An 18,372-nucleotide genomic window follows, 5' to 3' on the forward strand; every position below is an offset into this window, starting at 1 on the left:
TGCTCTCCCCGTGTCTTCTAGCACCTGCCCTCCAGGCTCCCTGCTGCAGACCCAGGGACCTGCCTTGGGGGGGGATTCCTGCGCCCCCACCTTGACCCTTTTCAGAAGGTAAAGGCTTCTGTCTTCCAGTAGCCTGCCTTCCTCACCCATAGTTGGAACAAAGTAGAAGCTTGGCTTTCAGGGGCTGTTTGGGTTTCCCGAGAGGACGGGGCAACACTGGCCCCCGCTGCTCCCACTGTTCCCGAGCAGGTCCTGCCTTCATCATCCTGTCCGCCAACTCCAGGCCAACAGATGAAGAGACCCCCTGCCCAAGTAGATGAAGCCTTGCAGCAGCCCTGGGTAGCAGGGTTGTGGTGCTCTCCCCACCCCCACCCCACACCCCCGCCCCATTGAAAATTAACCCCTTCTATGGGAAACTGGCCCTTGTCCAACCCTTCCATCCCTGCCCCACCTCAGCCTCGAGGGTACTGTTCCACTCTGTGGCTGCCATTTTGGATTCCTCCCCCCAAGCTGGCCAGTGGACCCCACGTCAGTCCACATTCTGGTGCCCTGTGATTGCAGTGCCATGCCACACCTCTGCAAGGTCTTCCCCAGGACTGACTGCATGTTCACTTGGTTTTGTGAGACCAGGGTCCCTTTATTGGCACTGCCAGCGCCTACGGCACAGTGATTTTTGTGGAGAACACAGGTAACATTAATCTCTAGGTGTGCATTTACAGCATTATGTGGTTCTTCTGGAAGGGCCCGAGGCAGGAAAGGTGAGTCAGCAAGCAGGGTGAGTGTGGACCCTGCTGGGCCTGGAGCTCTCTAGGGGATGGGGCGGTTGGCGTTCTCTGCCTGCCAGCCTCTTGAGCGGAAGTAAGGGTGACGGCTGTGTTGCTGACGCGCAGAGGCATTCGTGTCAGACGGCTGCCATGGCAGTAATGGAAGTCACGGCTGCTGTTTAGGAGGGCTTCCCAGGTGACTCAGTGGTAAAGAATCTGCGTGTCAATGCAGGAGACACAGGTTTGATCCCTGGGTCGGGAAGATCCCCTGGAGGAAGACATGGCAACCCACTCCAGTATTCTTGCCTGGAGAATCCCATGGACAGGAGCCTGGTGGGCTAGAGTCCGTGGGGTCACAAAGAGTTGGACATGACATAGTGACTGAGCACACACACTGTCTATGAAGCACTTAACATGTATTGGACTTGCTGATTTATAGGCATCTCTCCCATCATCCTCAGCCTCCCTGCAAAGTAGTTTTGCAACTGAAAGAGGAAGACAATGTGAAGGTCATTGTCTTGAGACCACCCAGCTGAGGCTTCTTTTGACCCTTAACCACCATCTCCCCTGGGGTGGATCTGGCTTCTTAGATGCTAAAGCAGAGAAGCCCTGGATTGGCTCACAGGTTAGGGGCTTTGCAAAATTAAGCAGCTTCTTTCCTTGTGTCTTTATCCTGATAATAAATCAGTGTCATGGTTGAGTACTGCCCACGGGTGTGTTTTGTTTGGTTCGCACAACATTTATAAAAATGTGAGCCAAATTTAACAATTCTGGAAGTTTCACAAATTTGGATTTCTGGCTTCTCTTAAAAGATGTAGAGGATCAGTCACATGGCAGCATTTGCCCAGAGCTGATCAGCTACTGTCCCCCTTGGATTCCTATGCCCTCCAGTTCACCACAGTCCCCACCATTCCCTATTGCCCCGACACGAAGTCAGTTATCTTTTATCAATATATCTACAATTTTTCTTTTATACTGGGTTCAATTTACTCTATGTTGTATGCCCCAGGAAGGCATTCGACCTCACAACTCCTGGATTAGATAAGTGTTAGCTCACCCTGTCTTTGAATTACTGGATCCCCCGAAGCACTGTCTGAGGGGCTAGCTGGGAGAGGCAGTACCCACTGCAGAGTTCCTGGCCCCATCTCGTCTTTCCATTGATGTACTGAAGGGTGAGGCACGGGCCAAACTTTCAGATGTGGTCCTTTCGACTGGCTACTTCTCAAGGGTGCAGAGCCTCTCCCTGCAGCCAGGCACTAGGCTCTAGGGTTCAGTAGACATTCCAGCCTGGGGGCTTTCAGCCTGCCCGTTGACAGCCTCAGAGGGGGCCACATCCCCAAACATGAAAAAGATCTCTTTAGTGTGACACCTGTTGACCCTCGTGGAGAGGGATGGAGTGTAGGTCAGCTCCATCTTGTCCTCCTCGGTTGGCGTGACCCACGGACAGCAACGGAAAGCAAGCCGGAATCCAGAGCGAAACCTGAGGGTTGGAGGGGTCATCTTGAGAAATGGAGTGAGGCCAACAGTTATGGGAACTGCCCTGTGGCTGCCCCACCTCCAGGAGCCGATCTCCCCTCCAGAGTAAAGTTGCTTCGGAAATTCACTCATAAGAGCTCAGGGTCTCTGGAGGACTTCCCTGGTGGTCCAGTGGTTGAGAATCCTCCTGCTGATGCAGGGGATGAGGATTCGATCCCTGGTCCAGGAACTAAGACCTCACACGTTCATGCAGCTAAGCCCATGACCACAACTACTGAATCCTGAGTGCCCTAGAGCCTGTGCTCCACAACAAGAGAAGCTGCTGAAATGAGATGCCTGCGCACCGCACCTAGAGAAAAGCCGGTGCGCAGCGAAAGACCCAGGGCAGCCAAAAATAAAGAATTTTTAAAAAAGAGCTCAGAGACACGTTCTTTAGTGGGTTGGAGTTTTGGAAACAGCCAGAAGTAATCTGGAGCCAAGTCCAAGTTTGAAGTGGGTGATTAAGCTGGACAAGACCATTTGTTACAAACAAACAAAAACAAACCAAGTACAATTATAACACAACAGATTTTCTTGTTTGATTTGTTAACTGGCTTCTAAAGGAGTATGCAAAGAGGAATCTTAAGAAATTGGGGCTTTGGCAATGTTGGCTGGAATAAGGATGCTCTCCAAGGGGACTGCTTTGAAAGGAAATATGCACATGGAACGACTAAGTTTGGGGACATTTGCTTAAAAAATAAGTGAGCTTTCCCCGTGGCAGCACAGAGGGTCCCCATGTAAATGAGAGATCAGAGGAAGGAGAGTGAGTGGAAAAAGTGAGACAGAGCTGGCAGAAGGTAGACACTGTCCTGTCAGGAGCAGAAATAAATGAGGCCCTGTGTGGTGCAGAGAGGCAGACAACTGAGTGGTCTGTTCCCAGGAGATGCAAGCTTCTGTGTTGCAGAAGCGCGGACCTGACGTTGGTTCCTCCCCCTGTAGCTCTAGAGATTCCACGGTACAGCCCAATAAATGCCTTTATTATGGGAGCTTCATGGCCACTGTCCCTTATACCTACACTCAGCATGTCCCAACCTGAGCTCCCTATCCTCTTCCCACCATGTCCCTGATAGTCGTCCTCATCTCAGCTCCTGATAACTGACCACCCAAGAACCTGGAGTCATCCTTGACTTCCTCTCCATCAAATTCTGTTGACTCTACCTTAGCAATCTCCAGATTCTGACCACTTCTCATGCATCTAAACCCACCATCTCTTGCCTGGTGGGATTACTGCAACTGCCTAATCCTCTCCCTGCTTCTCCCCCTTGCCTTGGGTGTTCCCTTTGCCTGGAACTCTTATCCAGACAGCTACCAGGGCCCACTCAGTCCTCAAATGTGCTCAAAAGGCCCCTCCGTAAGGCCTACCCTGACCATCCTGTAAAATTGCAACCTTTATGCCCATTACTTCCCCCATTACTTCCTGTCCTCCCTTACCCAGTTCTTCTTTTTTTCTATAGGATTTATCACCTAATACACACTGTGGCTCATTGACTCATTCAGTTCAGTTCAGTCGCTCAGTCGTGTCCGACTCTTTGCGACCCCACGAATCGCAGCACGCCAGGCCTCCCTGTCCATCAGCAACTCCCGGAGTCCACTCATAGGTTTGCTTATTGTCTATCTCCACCTGCTCCCCAAGAAGGTCAGGTCCCTGAGGAAAGGGATCACTGTTTTTGTTCAGCAGCGTATCCCAAAGGGCCTGGAGCAGTGCTGGCACACAAAGCCACTGGAGATTATTTTCTGGAGAAAAGACGATTGCACTAGGAGGAACAGTCCTACTGCAGAGCTGGTGTCTTCAAATACTGAACGATCAGAGGTTGTTTCAGGAACTCATAGAGCCGCGGGGTGTTGACTCCCACGGACTGTGTCATTGGGTACCAGGGCATAGACACAGAAGGCTGGGGGCCCTCCCTGATGTGACAGTCCCTGTCTCTAAGTCCTCACTTCTACAACTGCATGAGAGAAAAATGTGTGATGTGGGGATGAGATTACAGACCTTGGAAACACATGGAATTCTTGTTGTATGAGTTTAGGAGAGTCTTCCTTTCTGAGACTCAGTTTCTTTATCTGTAAAATGGGGATAACACCTCCATCCCATTACATGGGTAGCCCTGGTGGCTCAGATGGTAAAGAATCGGGCACTGGGGCTCCTGCCTGGCCCAGCATCTCCCACTTGTGCACGTGCTCCAGAGCAAATGCCAGCCCCTCAGTGAGACTCCACTTCTCTAGAGGTATGAGAGCAGCAGGGAGTGAGAATTGGGCTCCTTCCTCCCTGGCAGTCTCTGCCAAGGTCATTTCCTAGCGCCCCTGAAAGCCCCTCCTGTGATCTTCCAGGGAGCAACCCGTTTCCCCTCCAGCCTCGGCCCCAGGCCTCAGGCTGAGTGCTTCATTCGCTGCAGCTGGCACTGTCCTCGCCCACAGACAGTCCTCAGTGCCTCCTCAATGTAGAAGGCTCTTAAAAACATCAGTACCTCCCTCCTTGGTTTTTTGTCTTTATTGAATTTCTTACAATATTGCTTCTTTATGTTTTGGTTTTTTTGGCCCACAGGCACGTGTGATCTTAGCTCCCCAACCAGGGATCAAACCCACACACCCTGCATTGGCAGGCAAAGTCTTAACCACTGGACCACTAGGGAAGTAGCCAAGTCCCTCCCTCCTTTACCTGGCTCCTTCCTTCCTCCCTCTCGGCTGTCCTTCTGCCTCTCTGCCCCTCCCTCCATCTCTCTGTCCCTCCCTTCTCTCTTCTTCTTGTCCCAGGTGCAGCCCCCAGAAGAAAGAGCAGGAGCAAGTGGTCATGAAAGCTGTGGGCTGGGCATTGGGCAGAGCTTTGGGGAGGGGGTGGGGCTCAAGCGAGGCCCAGACGACAGCGAGGATTATGCTGGGGGATCCCTGTGAGGATGGCAATCCCATGGGGGTGGTGAAGCTGTGCAGAGGGGTCCAGATGGAGCCAGGCTGAGGAGAGGGGCTGGGATGAGGGCTCACCTGTGGTTGAGGCAGCAGTAGATGATGGGATTGTACATGGTGGAGCTCATGGCTAGCCAGAAGAGTGCCAGGTAGACCTGCTGGATGAACTTGTGGCAGTAGATGTCCTCCTGGAAGGTGCCCAGGATGAAGTAGAGGTGGTAGGGCAGCCAGCAGATGGCAAACGTCACCACCACCAGCACCATGGTCTTCACAAACTGGTCCAGGAGACACTCCGGTCACTCCTCAGCCCGGATGCCCCAAGACCCACCAGTCTTCCTGAGGGTGAGGGTGGGGCACCCCTCATGCCAGCCTGAGAAGCCCTTAATAATCAGGTCCCCTCTGTGTCCACAGCCTCAGTCCCCCAGAACACCTGCTACCCAGGCACTACTGGGCCCTCTACCCAGCTTTTGCTCAGGCTGGTCTCTAGGCTCACACTGCTGTCTTTCCTTCTTAGTCCTCACTCCTCAAAGCCCAGTTCAATGCCACCTTCTCTAAAAAGCGTCTTGGATCCTTCTTTGAGCAAAGCAGCTCCCCTCCCTGGAGAGTGGATGAGCTCTCGCTCCTAACCCCATCCTTAGGAGAGACCCTGCCAGCTATGGGTCCGCAAGACCCCCACTCACTGCAATCTGTGTCTGTCACAACCCAAAGACCAAAGGCAAGTCGGCCGGCCTGGGGAAGCAGGAATGAAGGCTCTGGCCAGAGACTTGGGACAAACGCAAGGTACATGCAGAGTCTATACTCCGCGACGCCCTTTCCGGGGTGGGCCCAGAATGGCCGATGCCGAGGCGGGGCCAAACTTCCGGCCCCGCCCTCACCCCGCCCCCTCCACCCCCGGAGTTCACCTTCTTCTTGGCCTGCAGGTGGCGCAAGTTGGCACCATGAGCCTGGTGCCCCGGGACAGAGCGTCTCCAGAGCGTGAGTCCGATGACACTGTAGGCGACGAACATCACCACAAGAGGCAGGAAGTAAATGAGGGCGATCACTACGAGGTGGTACCTGGAGGGAGAGTCAAGGGCCTGGGCACCTGGCGACTGCCAGAGCTCAGTCCCCAGGACCTTGCGGTGCCCCTGAGTTTTCCTGGCAGGCCACCCCGGGGCCACCTCCCAAGACCTTGGTTTAATTTTTTTTTTTTCTTTTTTAAAGGCAAAGCGACTAGCATATGTGCCCAGTGAGGGCTTCCCCTGCCGCAAAAGGGACACCAGTGTAAGCTCTGAGTCCTTCCAAGTGGCAGACAAGTTATCAAACGAGGAAATAAATAGGAATGAAAAAGTTAACCAATACATTTGTTTAAAATTTATAATGACATTAAGCACGAGTAAAAGTGGCTCAGTCGTGTCCGACTCTTTGCAACCTCATGGACTATACAGTCCATGGATTTCTCTAGGCCAGAATACTGGAGTGGGTAGCCTTTCCCTTCTCCAGGGGATCTTCCCTACTCAGGAATTGAACTGGGGTCTCCTGCATTGCAGGCAGATTCTTCACCAGCTGAGCTATCAGGGAAGCCCCATTAAGCACAAAAGAGGAAGTAAAATTACATATCCCACGCCCACCACTATTAACGATTTGGAATATTTTCTTCCAGAATCATGCATTATATGTGTGTATATACACAGGTATTAGATTATGTATATCGTCTATATCTGCATCTGTCTGTCTAAATAGATTTCCTGGAGTTGATACATTCCTATTCTGCACCAGCATCCCTACTAGGGAATGGGGCAGTGAAGACGGGCCACACGGTTCAAGCTATCGGATCAGCTCTTCCCGACCATGAGCATTGTTGGGAACACGGCTCACATCAGGAGACACACTTTCTGCTGTGAGCAAGTGGCCTGGAACACCACTGACGGTGTTCATCCGGTCCCCATGGAGGACACCCGGGGCTGTGTTGAGGTCCTTTTATTTCCTTTGGGGTAAAGGACATGCCTGTTGCCCCTTCTGGTTTCTGAGTGATGCTGCAGTCACGCTCCAGCAAGACCCAGGTGGGAGCATTTGGTGAATGGACCCGAGACCCCTGGCCCTGTCATGTGACCTTCTAGGAAAACTGAGGTGTTCCCAAACCACTTTCCTCCACACGTGCCAGCCTTTCTGGGCCCCTTTCAAGAGGTGCTGCCACCTGGAGGGAGGAGAGCAGATGGGTTCTTCCCTAAATGCCTTCCCTAAAACCTGAGTTTAGAATTCAACTTTCTAATTACAAAATGTCTGGCACCTCCTAGACACCCTGATCCCCATCTATCTTCCTGTGGAGCAGGTAAGGAGAGGAGGAGCAGTGAGTGCCAGGCCCTGTCACCTTTGATTGTGAGGTCACAGATGGACCTTGAGGATCAGCTGAGCCATCTGTCTCAGTGTCCAGATCGAGGAACCGAGGCTCAGAGAGGCACAGGAAGTCTGTGTCATGTGAAACAGCTCTACAGACTTAACACCTAAATGATTTCCCTTTCACTGAGAATGAGCCCTGAGGAGTCAGAAGACCTGGGTTCTTGTCCAGCCTCTAATTTAAAGCATGACCTTGGGCAATCAGACCTCTCCTTCAGTCTCAGTTTCCCCGTTTGTAAAACATGGAGATCATCTCCACCATGCTTCCCGAGTATGAGTGATGCCCCTTTGTTGCCTCATTCTTTTTTGGGCCGGTGCAGGATGGGGATTCACTCTGGGCTAAGTTCCCAACGGAAGGGAGAGCCAAGGAGCTTTGGGGACCATCTTCTAGGGCCTGCCATTATCAGGAATGGCTTCTCTCACACCTGGGACTGCCTTTTTTTTTTTTTTTTTTTTTGCATTTTGATTTTGAAAGTGTATGTGCATTTTCTTGGAGAGGGCATCTGTCATTTTATCAGATCCATACACACAGAATGTGAGCCTCTAAGGATGGAGCCCCCAGTCTAAATCTCAGAAGCTCCCTAACCCAAGAATGAATAATAAATTCTCACACACAAGAAACCAAGCTTTCGCCCAAATCCTCTCAGAATTCGAAGTATCACCAAAGTACACCCTCCTAGCCCACCTCTGCCCTCTTGCTTTCTGCTGTCGTCTGAATCAGGGTCACAAATCACTGACCCCAGAAAACTGGTGGTTGGTACCTTGAGTTCTCACCACTCCGTGCCTCCAGGAGAAAAGCTCCATGTTAAGGTGGAAAAAGGTCTGTCTAGTCAAGGCTATGGTTTTTCCAGTGGTCATGTATGGATGTGAGAGTTGGACTGTGAAGAAAGCTGAGCACCGAAGAATTGATGCTTTTGAACTGTGGTGTTGGAGAAGACTCTTGAGAGTCCCTTGGACTGCAAGGAGGTCCAACCAGTCCATCCTAAAGGAAATCAGCCTGCGTGTTCAATGGAAGGACTGATGCTAAAACTGAAACTCCAATACTTTGGCCACCTCGTGTGAAGAGTTGACTCATTGGAAAAGACCCTGATGCTGGGAGGGATTGGGGGCAGGAGGAGAAGGGGACGACAGAGGATGAGATGGCTGGATGGCATCACGGACTCGATGGGAAGTGAGTTTGAGTGAACTCCGGGAGTTGGTGATGGACAGGGAGGCCTGGCCTGCTGCGATTCATGGGGTCGCAGAGTCGGACACGACCGAGCGACTGAATTGAACTGAACTGAAGGTGGAAAAACATCGCCCCCCAGTGGCCAGTCTCGAAATGTTCCGCTCCCATCCCTTCCCTGAGCCAGGAAGAGGGGCGAGTGCCTACATGGACATCGCCGACGAAGCATTGAATCCTGAGAACGTGAGGGTACAGGGTGAGGGCAAAAACCCATGGCAGGGCCTGACCTCGAAACACAGCAGTCCCCAGGAACAGGCTTCTCAGAGGAATGGCGCCTTCTGGCCAGTGCTAGGGACTGGAGGAGAGGTAGGGGCCGGCGTTGGGAGACGGGGCGGGGAGGGGCCTGAATTGTCGCCGGAGATCTGGCGGCTCTGGGCTCAGAGCGTGTACAGCCTTATACTTGCGGCAGCCAGGCTTTTCTTGGACTAAGTCTGACGGGTTTGTTTTCGTTTGCTCCCGTTTAAACGACCACGTACTGGGCACAGGTTCTGCTGCAGTGCCTCACAACAACCCCTGAGCAAGGTTCTCTTGCGAATCTCCTTTGAGAGAGAAAGAGCCAAAGGCTCAGAGAGGTTAAGTGACTCAAAGGATCCTTGAGCCAGCAGGGGACAGAGCAGGATTCCAACCCGAATACTGCCCCCAGAACCTCAACCGATTCTTTATCCTCGATTTTGAATTTCCAAGGTTCTTGGGGAAGACAGAGCCACGTGAGAACTAGGCAAACTGAGGCCCAGAAAAGAAAAGGACTTATCCAGGGTCACACAGCAGCTGCACCGCGTCTGAGCTCTGCTTTCTGCCCCTATCCCCTAGCCCATGGTGCCTGCCACATTTCAAGGCTATCTCCAGGCTCCTCCTGAAAACATCCCAGACTCCATCATCTGCCCTTTCTTTCTGCCTCAGTACCCTGATACCCCCCTTATTTAAGCAAGAGTGTTGACGAGATTGGACTCTGAAGCAGGATTGCCTGAATTTAAATCCTTGATTTACCACCTAATAGCTGTGTGGTCCTAGGCCCTTAGTTTTTTTAGTGCTTTGGTTTCCTCATCTGAGAAATGGAAATAATAATAATACATACTCATACTGTTATGAGAATTAAATGAGTTCATGTATGTAAAGTGCTTAGACTAGACCTGACATTTACTGAGTGCTAAGTGTCACTTTTAGTTGATCCTGTGCTCACATTATCCCCAGTTCACTCAGATACCTATGCACTCACACTTACACACTGCACATGTGTACACCATGAACGTGCGTGCACGCACACACAGACATGTGCACACACACCATGTTCCCCTACCCCCAGGCCTTACAAAAGGAGCATCTTGCCACCGCTGTCTTCAGGCCAGGCCACCACGCACTTGGTGGCGCCCTCATCCATGGTGATGGTGGAGTAGAAGCACTGGGGGAAGGCGAGGGCCAGGGCCACCAGCCAGATGCCAGCAATGACCGCCCTGGTGCCAGGAGCTGAGAGCCGGGGCTGGAAGGGGTGGACGATGGCCATGTACCTGTGAGCAGAGGGTGGTGTGAGCGGTGGGTGCACGCCCTTCAGACCAGTCTGCACCTCCTCTTCCCACTCCAGGCCCACACTCTCCAGTCCTATTCCCCACACCCTGCTGGTGACCTGCAGAGAGCTGCCGGGCTGGTGACTGTCTTGTAGACACATGGCACACTAGTGCCCTAAACCTCTGGTCTACCTCATTGCCTCCTTCTGAGCGTGGACATGCTCTCAGAAGGCCACAAGAGGGCAGTGTGGCCACACCAGAAGTCCATCTGGGGCATTGTCCTGCAGCTCCGCCCTGCCGAGTTCCTCAGCAGCACAGCCTCTCTTCTGTTCAGAAACTTTAACAGAGCCCGAAGTTCTTCTGCACAAAGCCCAAAGCAGCTGCCTACCAGCTCTCTGAGCAGTGAAGGAAGTGCTCTACATATGCAGAAATGACCTTGGTCCTAGATGACCCCCCGAGCCTTCCTCACTGGGATTAATCTGAATCTTGAGACATGGCCAGGACAATAAGACAAAGCTCAAAGCCCACCCTTTCGCTGATCCTGACATGATATCTGATATAATACCTGCCCCACCCCAAAACACAAACCCTAGAGCTTCGAATCCCCTGCTGCTGCTGCTAAGTCGCTTCAGTCGTGTCCGACTCTGTGCGACCCCATAGACGGCAGCCCACCAGGCTCCCCCGTCCCTGGGATTCTCCAGGCAAGAACACTGGAGTGGGTTGCCATTTCCTTTTCCAATGCATGAAAGGGAAAAGTGAAAGTGAAGTCGCTCAGTCGTGTCCGACTCCTAGCGACCCCATGGACTGCAGCCTACTAGGCTCCTCTGTCCATGGGATTTTCCAGGCACGAGTACTGGAGTGGGGTGCCATTGCCTTCTCCATCGAATCCCCTATCCCCTTCCTAATATTTTCCCATAGCCCTCATGACCTCAAAATACAATGTATAATTTATTTAGTCTTGTGTTTCTATTTAAGTTTTCACCAGGGCAAGCATCTTTATCTGTTTTTACCTGAATGTGCAGAACAGTGTCTGTACATAGTGGGCATGGGGGGGAATTTCTTCCTATGACTAAGAATGAATGAAGAAATGAATGGACGCGTCTCCATTATTACCATCCTGACCTGAGCCACCGTCTTCCCTCCCCTGAGTTACCTAGTCAACCACCTCCTGCCTGTCTGGACTCCTGGCTCCACCCTGCCCTCTACAGTCCATACTACCCACCCCCCACCTGAGCTTTAAGGTGGAAGTTCCATGAGACCACACTTTTCCCACTGCTATATATTTCCCAGTGCCTGAAACAGTGCCTCAGATACTTATTGAGTGAATGAAAGTCTTAGGTGACTTTCAGATCTGCTGACTGATCCCTCTTCTACCCTCCTGTCCCCCATCCCCTGCAGAGGCTCAGTCTGCAGCCCCAGAGATACAGCACCTGGGAGGTAACTGGCTCCATCGTAATTATGTGGTAACTGCATGCAGTGTTTAATTTTCCCCTCAAATAATCTATCTAGGAATAGGAAACAATATAAGCAATTTCCTTGTAAAATAAAGAAACCAAAACAAAAATCAACTCCAGAGGAGAACACTCCAGAAGGTCCCTAAAACACTGTTGTTCTTCCCCTATAGCCTTGAACACCCATCTAGGGCAAAGTTCTTTCTCGTGTCTAACCTTATCCTTTCTCGTCTCAGTTCCACAGTCCTCTGTGAAACTATTCCAGATGCATAGTTTAGGATCATGAACAGGTTGGGAGGCAATTAATTCCCTGGGTTCTAGACTTAACTTGCTGTGTGACTATGGGTGTGTTATCAGCCTGTCTGAAACCAACACAGTGAACCGGCTCCCCATAACTGCCCCACTACCCCGCTGCCCCTTCTTGCCTGTCAGCAGCAATGGCAGTCATGGAGTAGATACTGACGAACATGGCTGTGATGGGGAAGAGGTTCTGGAAGTAGCAGAAGGCACGGCCAAAGTACCAGATGTTGTGGCTGGCATAGACGAAGTTGAAGGCAGCGTTGAAGGCAGCCATGCAGAGGTCGGCCAGGGCCAGGTTGACGATGAAGTAGTTGGTCACCGTGCGCATCCTCTGATGGGCCAGAATGATCCAGATGACTGTGGCATTGCCCATCACAGCCACCAGCACCAGGGCCAGGTAGGCTGCGGTCCACAGTGCCAGCTGCCAGCCGGGCATGGAGAAGGCTGTGATGCCCGTGGTGTTGCTGTCAAGGCCAGACGAGATGTTGATATCGGTCATCACGACACAGGCCCCCATGGCCGCCTCTGAGTCTGGCACAAGGGGTAAGGCTCCCTGGCTCCCTCCAGGCCCTGGTGCCCTGTGGGAGCACACAAATCCTCTCTGAGTGCAGGGAGCAGGAGGAGTAGGTGCCAAGCCAGGCGCGTCCAGGGAGCCTGGGGGTCACTCCCAAGTCTCAAACAGAGATGAATTAGGCTGAGCAGACAGCCGGGTCCAGAGCCCTAGGCACTTCAGATTCCCATGTCCTGGACAGCCTGCTCCAACGTCACGTGGATATCTAGAATCCAAGACGTGGTCTCAGAGTAAGAAGCATCCTTCTAAATCATCAGCCTGCGTCTTCACTGCAGAAATGGAAAAACAGATTCCAAGTGGGGACCAGCCCAGGTCATGTAGTAAGTTGGTGATAAACTCGAACCCAGGTCCCTCCTAACGTGGTTCAGGAGACATTAGGGATCAGACGTGCGCAAAGCGGCTGTTTGGATCCCGCAGGTCAGCTGTGCAGCAGGCTGTCTCTCCAGGCGCTGGGGTGCAGGCGGGGAGGCCGTCCTGCTGCTCTCCGGGCGGGGCCGTGTGGTGCGGGGCGACGAGGGCCTTGGCAGAGGTGCTGTCTTCTCACGAGCTGGGGCTTTGCCTCCGCCCTTCGTCCCACCTCCTGCGTGGATGGCCAGGCTTCATCTCTTGAGGAAAGATTTAGGACTGACTGCTGAGGCAGGGAGAGACCCAGGGAAAGTTGAGGGGGTGGCAGGGGTGGGGCCTGGCATGGAGGGCACAGTCCTCAGTAGGGTGTTTACATTCAGCAGGGCCGGAGTTACATCTAGAATGTGACTAGGGGCATGGGCTTGGGAGCCTCGGGGACTCCAGGCAAGGACTCCTAAACCTTTCCGAACTTCAGTTTCCCCATCTGAAAAAAATAGGAACGATACAGCATGCATCTCACAGTGTATTGGTGAGTTTTAAATGAGATAGTGTGTGTTAAGTCTGATTAGCACAGGAGCTGACACATAGAAGGCGTGACAAGGAGTCGCAGCCCTGTGGGAGGCCCCCGGGCCTGCTCAGGGCTCTCTGACCAAGATGGAACACAAAGCATATCCAACACGTTCTCGGGTGATGTTAATGCTGCTGGCCCAGGGACCTCACTTTGAGAACCACTGTCTTAGGACAAGGACAGGGCTCACCGCCTCTCCTGTGAGCTCCAGAAAACCCCGAGGGGCGGCCCGCAGACTCCACTCTTGGGCACTGCCTGAGGCTGCTGTGTCTGAGTGACTGAATGCGTATGTGACTGGCATGTGTAAACGCATGCTGTGCACACCCATGGGGGTGTAGACCATCAAGACCCAGCAGCCTCAGAAGGGCAGGGCATGTCCCTCCTTAACGCTTGGAGGGTTCTCAGTCACCAGCACTGGCAGCCCTGCTGTGCTAAGGATATGCTGTCTCCTTGGACTCCAGCCAGCTTCCGGGGACCCCTACTCTTCTCGTGGGTGTGTATACTGTAGGACTCTGGGCCTCCTGCCCTCCCAGAGTCAGCTTAGGACACAATGGTTCCCACCCTGGCCAGGCCATGGGGCAGAGAGGGGCCTGTTCCCTGTCTGGATTGGTCCACCAGCCTCTGTTTGGACAACTGCCTTTTGCTGAACGACCTCTGCCTCTGATGTCTTTTGGCGGGAGAGCCGCAGACACTCCAGTTCGGGGCTTGTTTGTCTTATGCGCCGCTGACCAGGGTTTTGGAGGCAGAATGTGTAGAAATAAGGATGTCAGCTGGGGCAACCTACTCTGTTGGCGGTTCTGCCTCCTCCTCCAGGCTGTCAGAAGGAGTTTCAGGTACAAGCAGAGTGCAAGGATAAGACACCGAAGCATGTGTCACCCATCAGAGAAGCCCCAAACAGTACCCGTTTCTCCTCCCTGCCAGCATCCCACCACCTCCAGTGTTTACGTGAGGATTATGTTTCGGAGCTGTTAAATCTAAGAGTTTTATTTCCCCCTTAAATCATGTGCTCTTGTAGCTTTCCAACTATGTACTGGTGGCCTCGTAGAAGGAGAGGGTGGGGGCCACCCTGGACAGAGGGGCGCACAGAGCTGGCCTGCGGAGTCCATCACTAAACAATGGCCATGAAAGCCGGTCTTTCTCAAGACAGGAAAACATTCCAAATTCCTTTAGCTCCGCTGCACACATCCAGACTCCAGGAAGTGGAGGAGAATGCTGCCCATCAGTCTGTTTGGATGGGCTGAGCAGCAGTGCAGGTTGGGTACCCCTGGGAGGCTACTCTGGTTCCGACTTTAGAGTGCAGGATGTTTATTAAGGAGCACATGGGATCAACCCCTGGGGAAGGGAGGGGAGAGAAGCAGGTGAGGGCAAAGAGGGTGGCTGAGCAGTGATGGTGAGACAGTGGCCTTGGACAGCCCCAGGTCGGATCACTCTGCGCTAGAAGGACCCCTTAGAGTTACCCTCATGGTTTGTGTTATTGTAGTTTTCAAGCTGGAGTCCTGAAGACTAGAATGGGAGAGGAATTGTATTTCAGGGAGTTTGGAGGAGACAGTGGGAGCTGCTGCAGGGGTAAGGGATGGGAGAAAGAAAAGGGTTCCAGGAAGCGCTGTGGCCCAGGTGCCCCTCCACAGTGTCCCAGAGATGCCTTTGGCAGTCGCCCAACCATGTCTCTGGCTGGGCTTGGACCACCTGGTCACGGCTTCAGTGGGTCACATGCGGCGGCAGGTCATCTGGTCACCACGAAGTTCACCTGGGCTGGGCAGAACGAGGACGAGGACAGCACAGTGAGCCGTTTATTTGGGTGAATGAATCCCATTTGAAAAATCAGCCTTCATTCCGAAACTATGCCCTTCTTGCTTTGGGGGTTAAAATATCCTTTCTTGCATGAAATAATGGTGATGGCAGATGGTAGTTGCCTCCCTGGTTTTTCTTTTCCTTTTACGTTTCTTACACAGTGGAATACCATGCTGATGAGCTGTACGGTTCCCTCAATTAGGTGTTTTTATATTTTACTGGTCCATGAAATTCAAAGACACAGGAGCCCTGATCTAGTTCCTCATTTGGAGAAGAGAGGGGGAGCCCCTGAGTCCTCTGGCCTGTGAAGGGGGCCGCTTCCTGATGGCTTCCCCCATCCTGTACAGTCTGCACTGGCTTGCCTGCCTCCGCTCTCATGAAGCCACTTCTTGGTCACCTCCTTGTCACACAGGTGGGGAGCTCCTCAGGGCCTGGGCTGTGTCTAGTTTATGTCTTTTCTCCAGGAGAGCAGAGAGCATATCACAGGAACCCTCTAAATGCGGACTGAATGAAAATGATGAATCAAATTTAACATGACTCAGGGGTGAGGGATGGTAAATTGTATATATTGCAAATATCATCTATTTATCTATATATCTATAATGCTGCAGCTTAGTGGCTCAGTTGTGTCTGACTCTTTGCGACCCCGTGGACTGTAGCCCCCCAGGCTCCTCTGTCCATGGAATTTTCCAGGTAAGAATACTGGCGTGAGTTCCCATTCCTTCTCCAGGGGATTTTCCCAACTCAGGGATCGAACCCGAATCTCCCACGTTGCAGGCAGATTCTTTACCATCTGAGCCACCAGGAAGCATCTGTCTATAATAGGTAGATACATATCTAATAGAGAGATAGAAACTTGACAGATAGATAGATAGATGTGAAAACCTTTAACTAATGGGATTGGCAGTGATGGGATTTTAGGGGACTTAGAGCGGGCAGGGCAGTGTAAAACCTGGCACATTGGCATACAGTAGGTGCTCAATAAATCTCAGATGACTACATGAATAACAAATAATGAATAAAGTTTAGAACATCACCCAGTCAGGGGTGATGGGAGTGGCATTCTTATTTTCACAGAATCTAAAGCTTAAACTAAAAAAACATGTCTGTGTAGGTCAGGCAGAGCTTATGGAGGATGCTGAGTGTTTCCACGGCATCTCAGGATTTATTCCTCACAGTTTGCCCCGCCTTGTCCACAAACCAGAGGGTCCCAAGCTGGCCCCTTTAGAAGATGAACTCTGGGCCCCCCACCCCCTTGGCCTGAGCATCAGTGGCCCAGAATCTGGGACTTCAGCTGGGAGAGGGAGAGTTGCAGTCTGCCAAAAGCACGCGCTGCAGCTGACACCTTTTTTAAACACTGTGAGTGTGATGGGGCGGTGCCTCCCCCTAAAAGCCTGAAGTTTATCTAGCCAGAGAAGAGAGGCCGTGAGTGTTTACATCTGCTGTGGTGCTGGTGTACACAGAGCTCAGAAGCTCTTAACACCAAACGGGTTCATTTCCCAACATCAGGCTTCTGCAAAATCTGCCCATCTATGGCAGGCCGAGGAGGAAGTGGGCGAGGCTTGCCTAGGAGGGGGTTGCTAGTTCGATGCCTGGGGTCATAGCAGAGGCAGCCTGGGTGTTGCAGACAGAGGGGACTTGGTGTCTGCCCTGGTGCTGGCAATTGTGCTGTGGGGAGGAAGAGGGGAATGAGTGAGGAAAGGGAGGGGACAGAGGGTCAGGGTTTCTGCTGAAAGGCCTGAGTCCTGGGCCCTGCAGGGGGTCTCTCAACTGGACTGGGAGTTGAGAGACTCCCTGCAATCATCCCGGAGTTAGGAGAAAGCGTCATGTCTCTACCTTCATGAAGCTTCCAGCCGAGATGGAGAGCCAAATCCTGGAAGAGCAGAGAGAACTTACCACCCCCTGTATTATCGGTCCCCCTCCACTCCATCCTCTGCCACAGTGATCTCTTAAAAACACAAAGCTGACCATGCACTTCCTGCTTAATCCCCATTGCTCTCTGGGTTGAGAAAAATAGCCTCATTCCTTTACTGCCGATCCTTTCTCAGGACCACTTTCCCCTTGCTTCTTTTAGCAATGAAAGCTTCCCTGTTGTTACCTATTGTCACCTGGCTTCCCAGCTAATGGACTGTATTTCCAAGCCTCCCTTCCAAGCCAGATGTGGTCACATGATTAAGGTCTGGCCAACAGGATGTGGCAGAAGCGATTTATATGTGTATACAGACAACTTCAAAGTCTCATCTGCTTTTTTTTTTTTAAACAAACAGCTCGCTTTTTAAAAAATTTAATTAATTTATTTTTGGGTGTCCTGGGCCTTCATTGCTGCATACAGGCTTTCTCTAGTTATGGCGAGTGGAGGCCACTCTAGTTGTGGTATGTGGGCTTCTCGCTGCCGTGGCTTCTCTTGTTGCAGAGCTTCAACAATTGTGGCCCACAGGCTCAGTGGTTGTGACTCATGGGCTTAGTTACTCCACGCATGTGGAATCTTCCCGGACCAGTGATTGAACCTGTGTCCCCTGCACTAGCAGGCAGATTCCTATCCATAGCACCACCAGGTAAGTCCTCATCTTTTTTTTTTAATTTATTTTTTATTGAGATATAGTTGAATTACAATGTTGTGCTAATTACTGCTGTCTGCAAAGTGACTCATTATACATATATGAACGTTCTTTTTCATATTTTTATATTACGGTTTATCACAGGATATTGAATTTAATTCCCTGTGCTGTACAGTAAGACTTCTGTCATTTATCCATTCTATATATACAAGTTTGCATCTGCTAATCCCAAACTCCCAATCCAACCCTCTCTCACCCGTCTCTGCCTTGGCAACCACTGGTCTATTCTCTATGTCCCTGATTCTATTTCTGTTTCATATATAGGTTCATCTGTGTTGTATTTTAGGTTCTACTTATAAGTGGTGTCATATGGTATTTGTCTGTCTGCCTTACTTCACTTAGTATGATCATTTCTAGGTCCATCCGTATTGCTGCAAATGGCATTTCATTCTTTTTTATGGCTGAGTAGTATTCTATTGTATATTGTACAACGTCTTTATCCATTCAT

The 18,372-nt window shown here is 51.6% G+C and overlaps 1 protein-coding gene across 1 annotated transcript; it reads right to left on the reverse strand.

The window, feature by feature from the left end:
* Positions 1 to 1,398: 1,398 nt before the first annotated feature.
* TACR2 (tachykinin receptor 2) lies at positions 1,399 to 12,996 on the reverse strand. The gene is made up of 5 exons (XM_025284648.3): positions 12,157 to 12,996; positions 10,089 to 10,283; positions 6,080 to 6,233; positions 5,256 to 5,452; positions 1,399 to 2,244 (listed from the first exon to the last, which is right to left on the reverse strand). Exons 1-5 carry the CDS (start codon positions 12,546 to 12,548, stop codon positions 2,028 to 2,030), a joined length of 1,155 nt encoding a protein of 384 aa, XP_025140433.1. The 5' UTR covers positions 12,549 to 12,996; the 3' UTR covers positions 1,399 to 2,027.
* Positions 12,997 to 18,372: the final 5,376 nt, after the last annotated feature.

This window comes from Bubalus bubalis, chromosome 4, assembly GCF_019923935.1.
Source record: "Bubalus bubalis isolate 160015118507 breed Murrah chromosome 4, NDDB_SH_1, whole genome shotgun sequence".
In the NCBI taxonomy this organism is placed as follows: Eukaryota; Metazoa; Chordata; class Mammalia; order Artiodactyla; family Bovidae; genus Bubalus; species Bubalus bubalis.

Coding starts and splice junctions, on each gene's coding strand:
- TACR2 (XM_025284648.3), bottom strand. CDS start 12,548: ATGGGGGCCTGTGTCGTGATGACCGATATCAACATCTCGTCTGGCCTT. Junction 10,284..12,156: donor ACTGCCATTGCTGCTGACAG/GCAAGAAGGGGC, acceptor CTCTGCTCACAG/GTACATGGCCATCGTCCACC. Junction 5,453..6,079: donor ACCTGCAGGCCAAGAAGAAG/GTGAACTCCGGG, acceptor CTCCTGGACCAG/TTTGTGAAGACCATGGTGCT.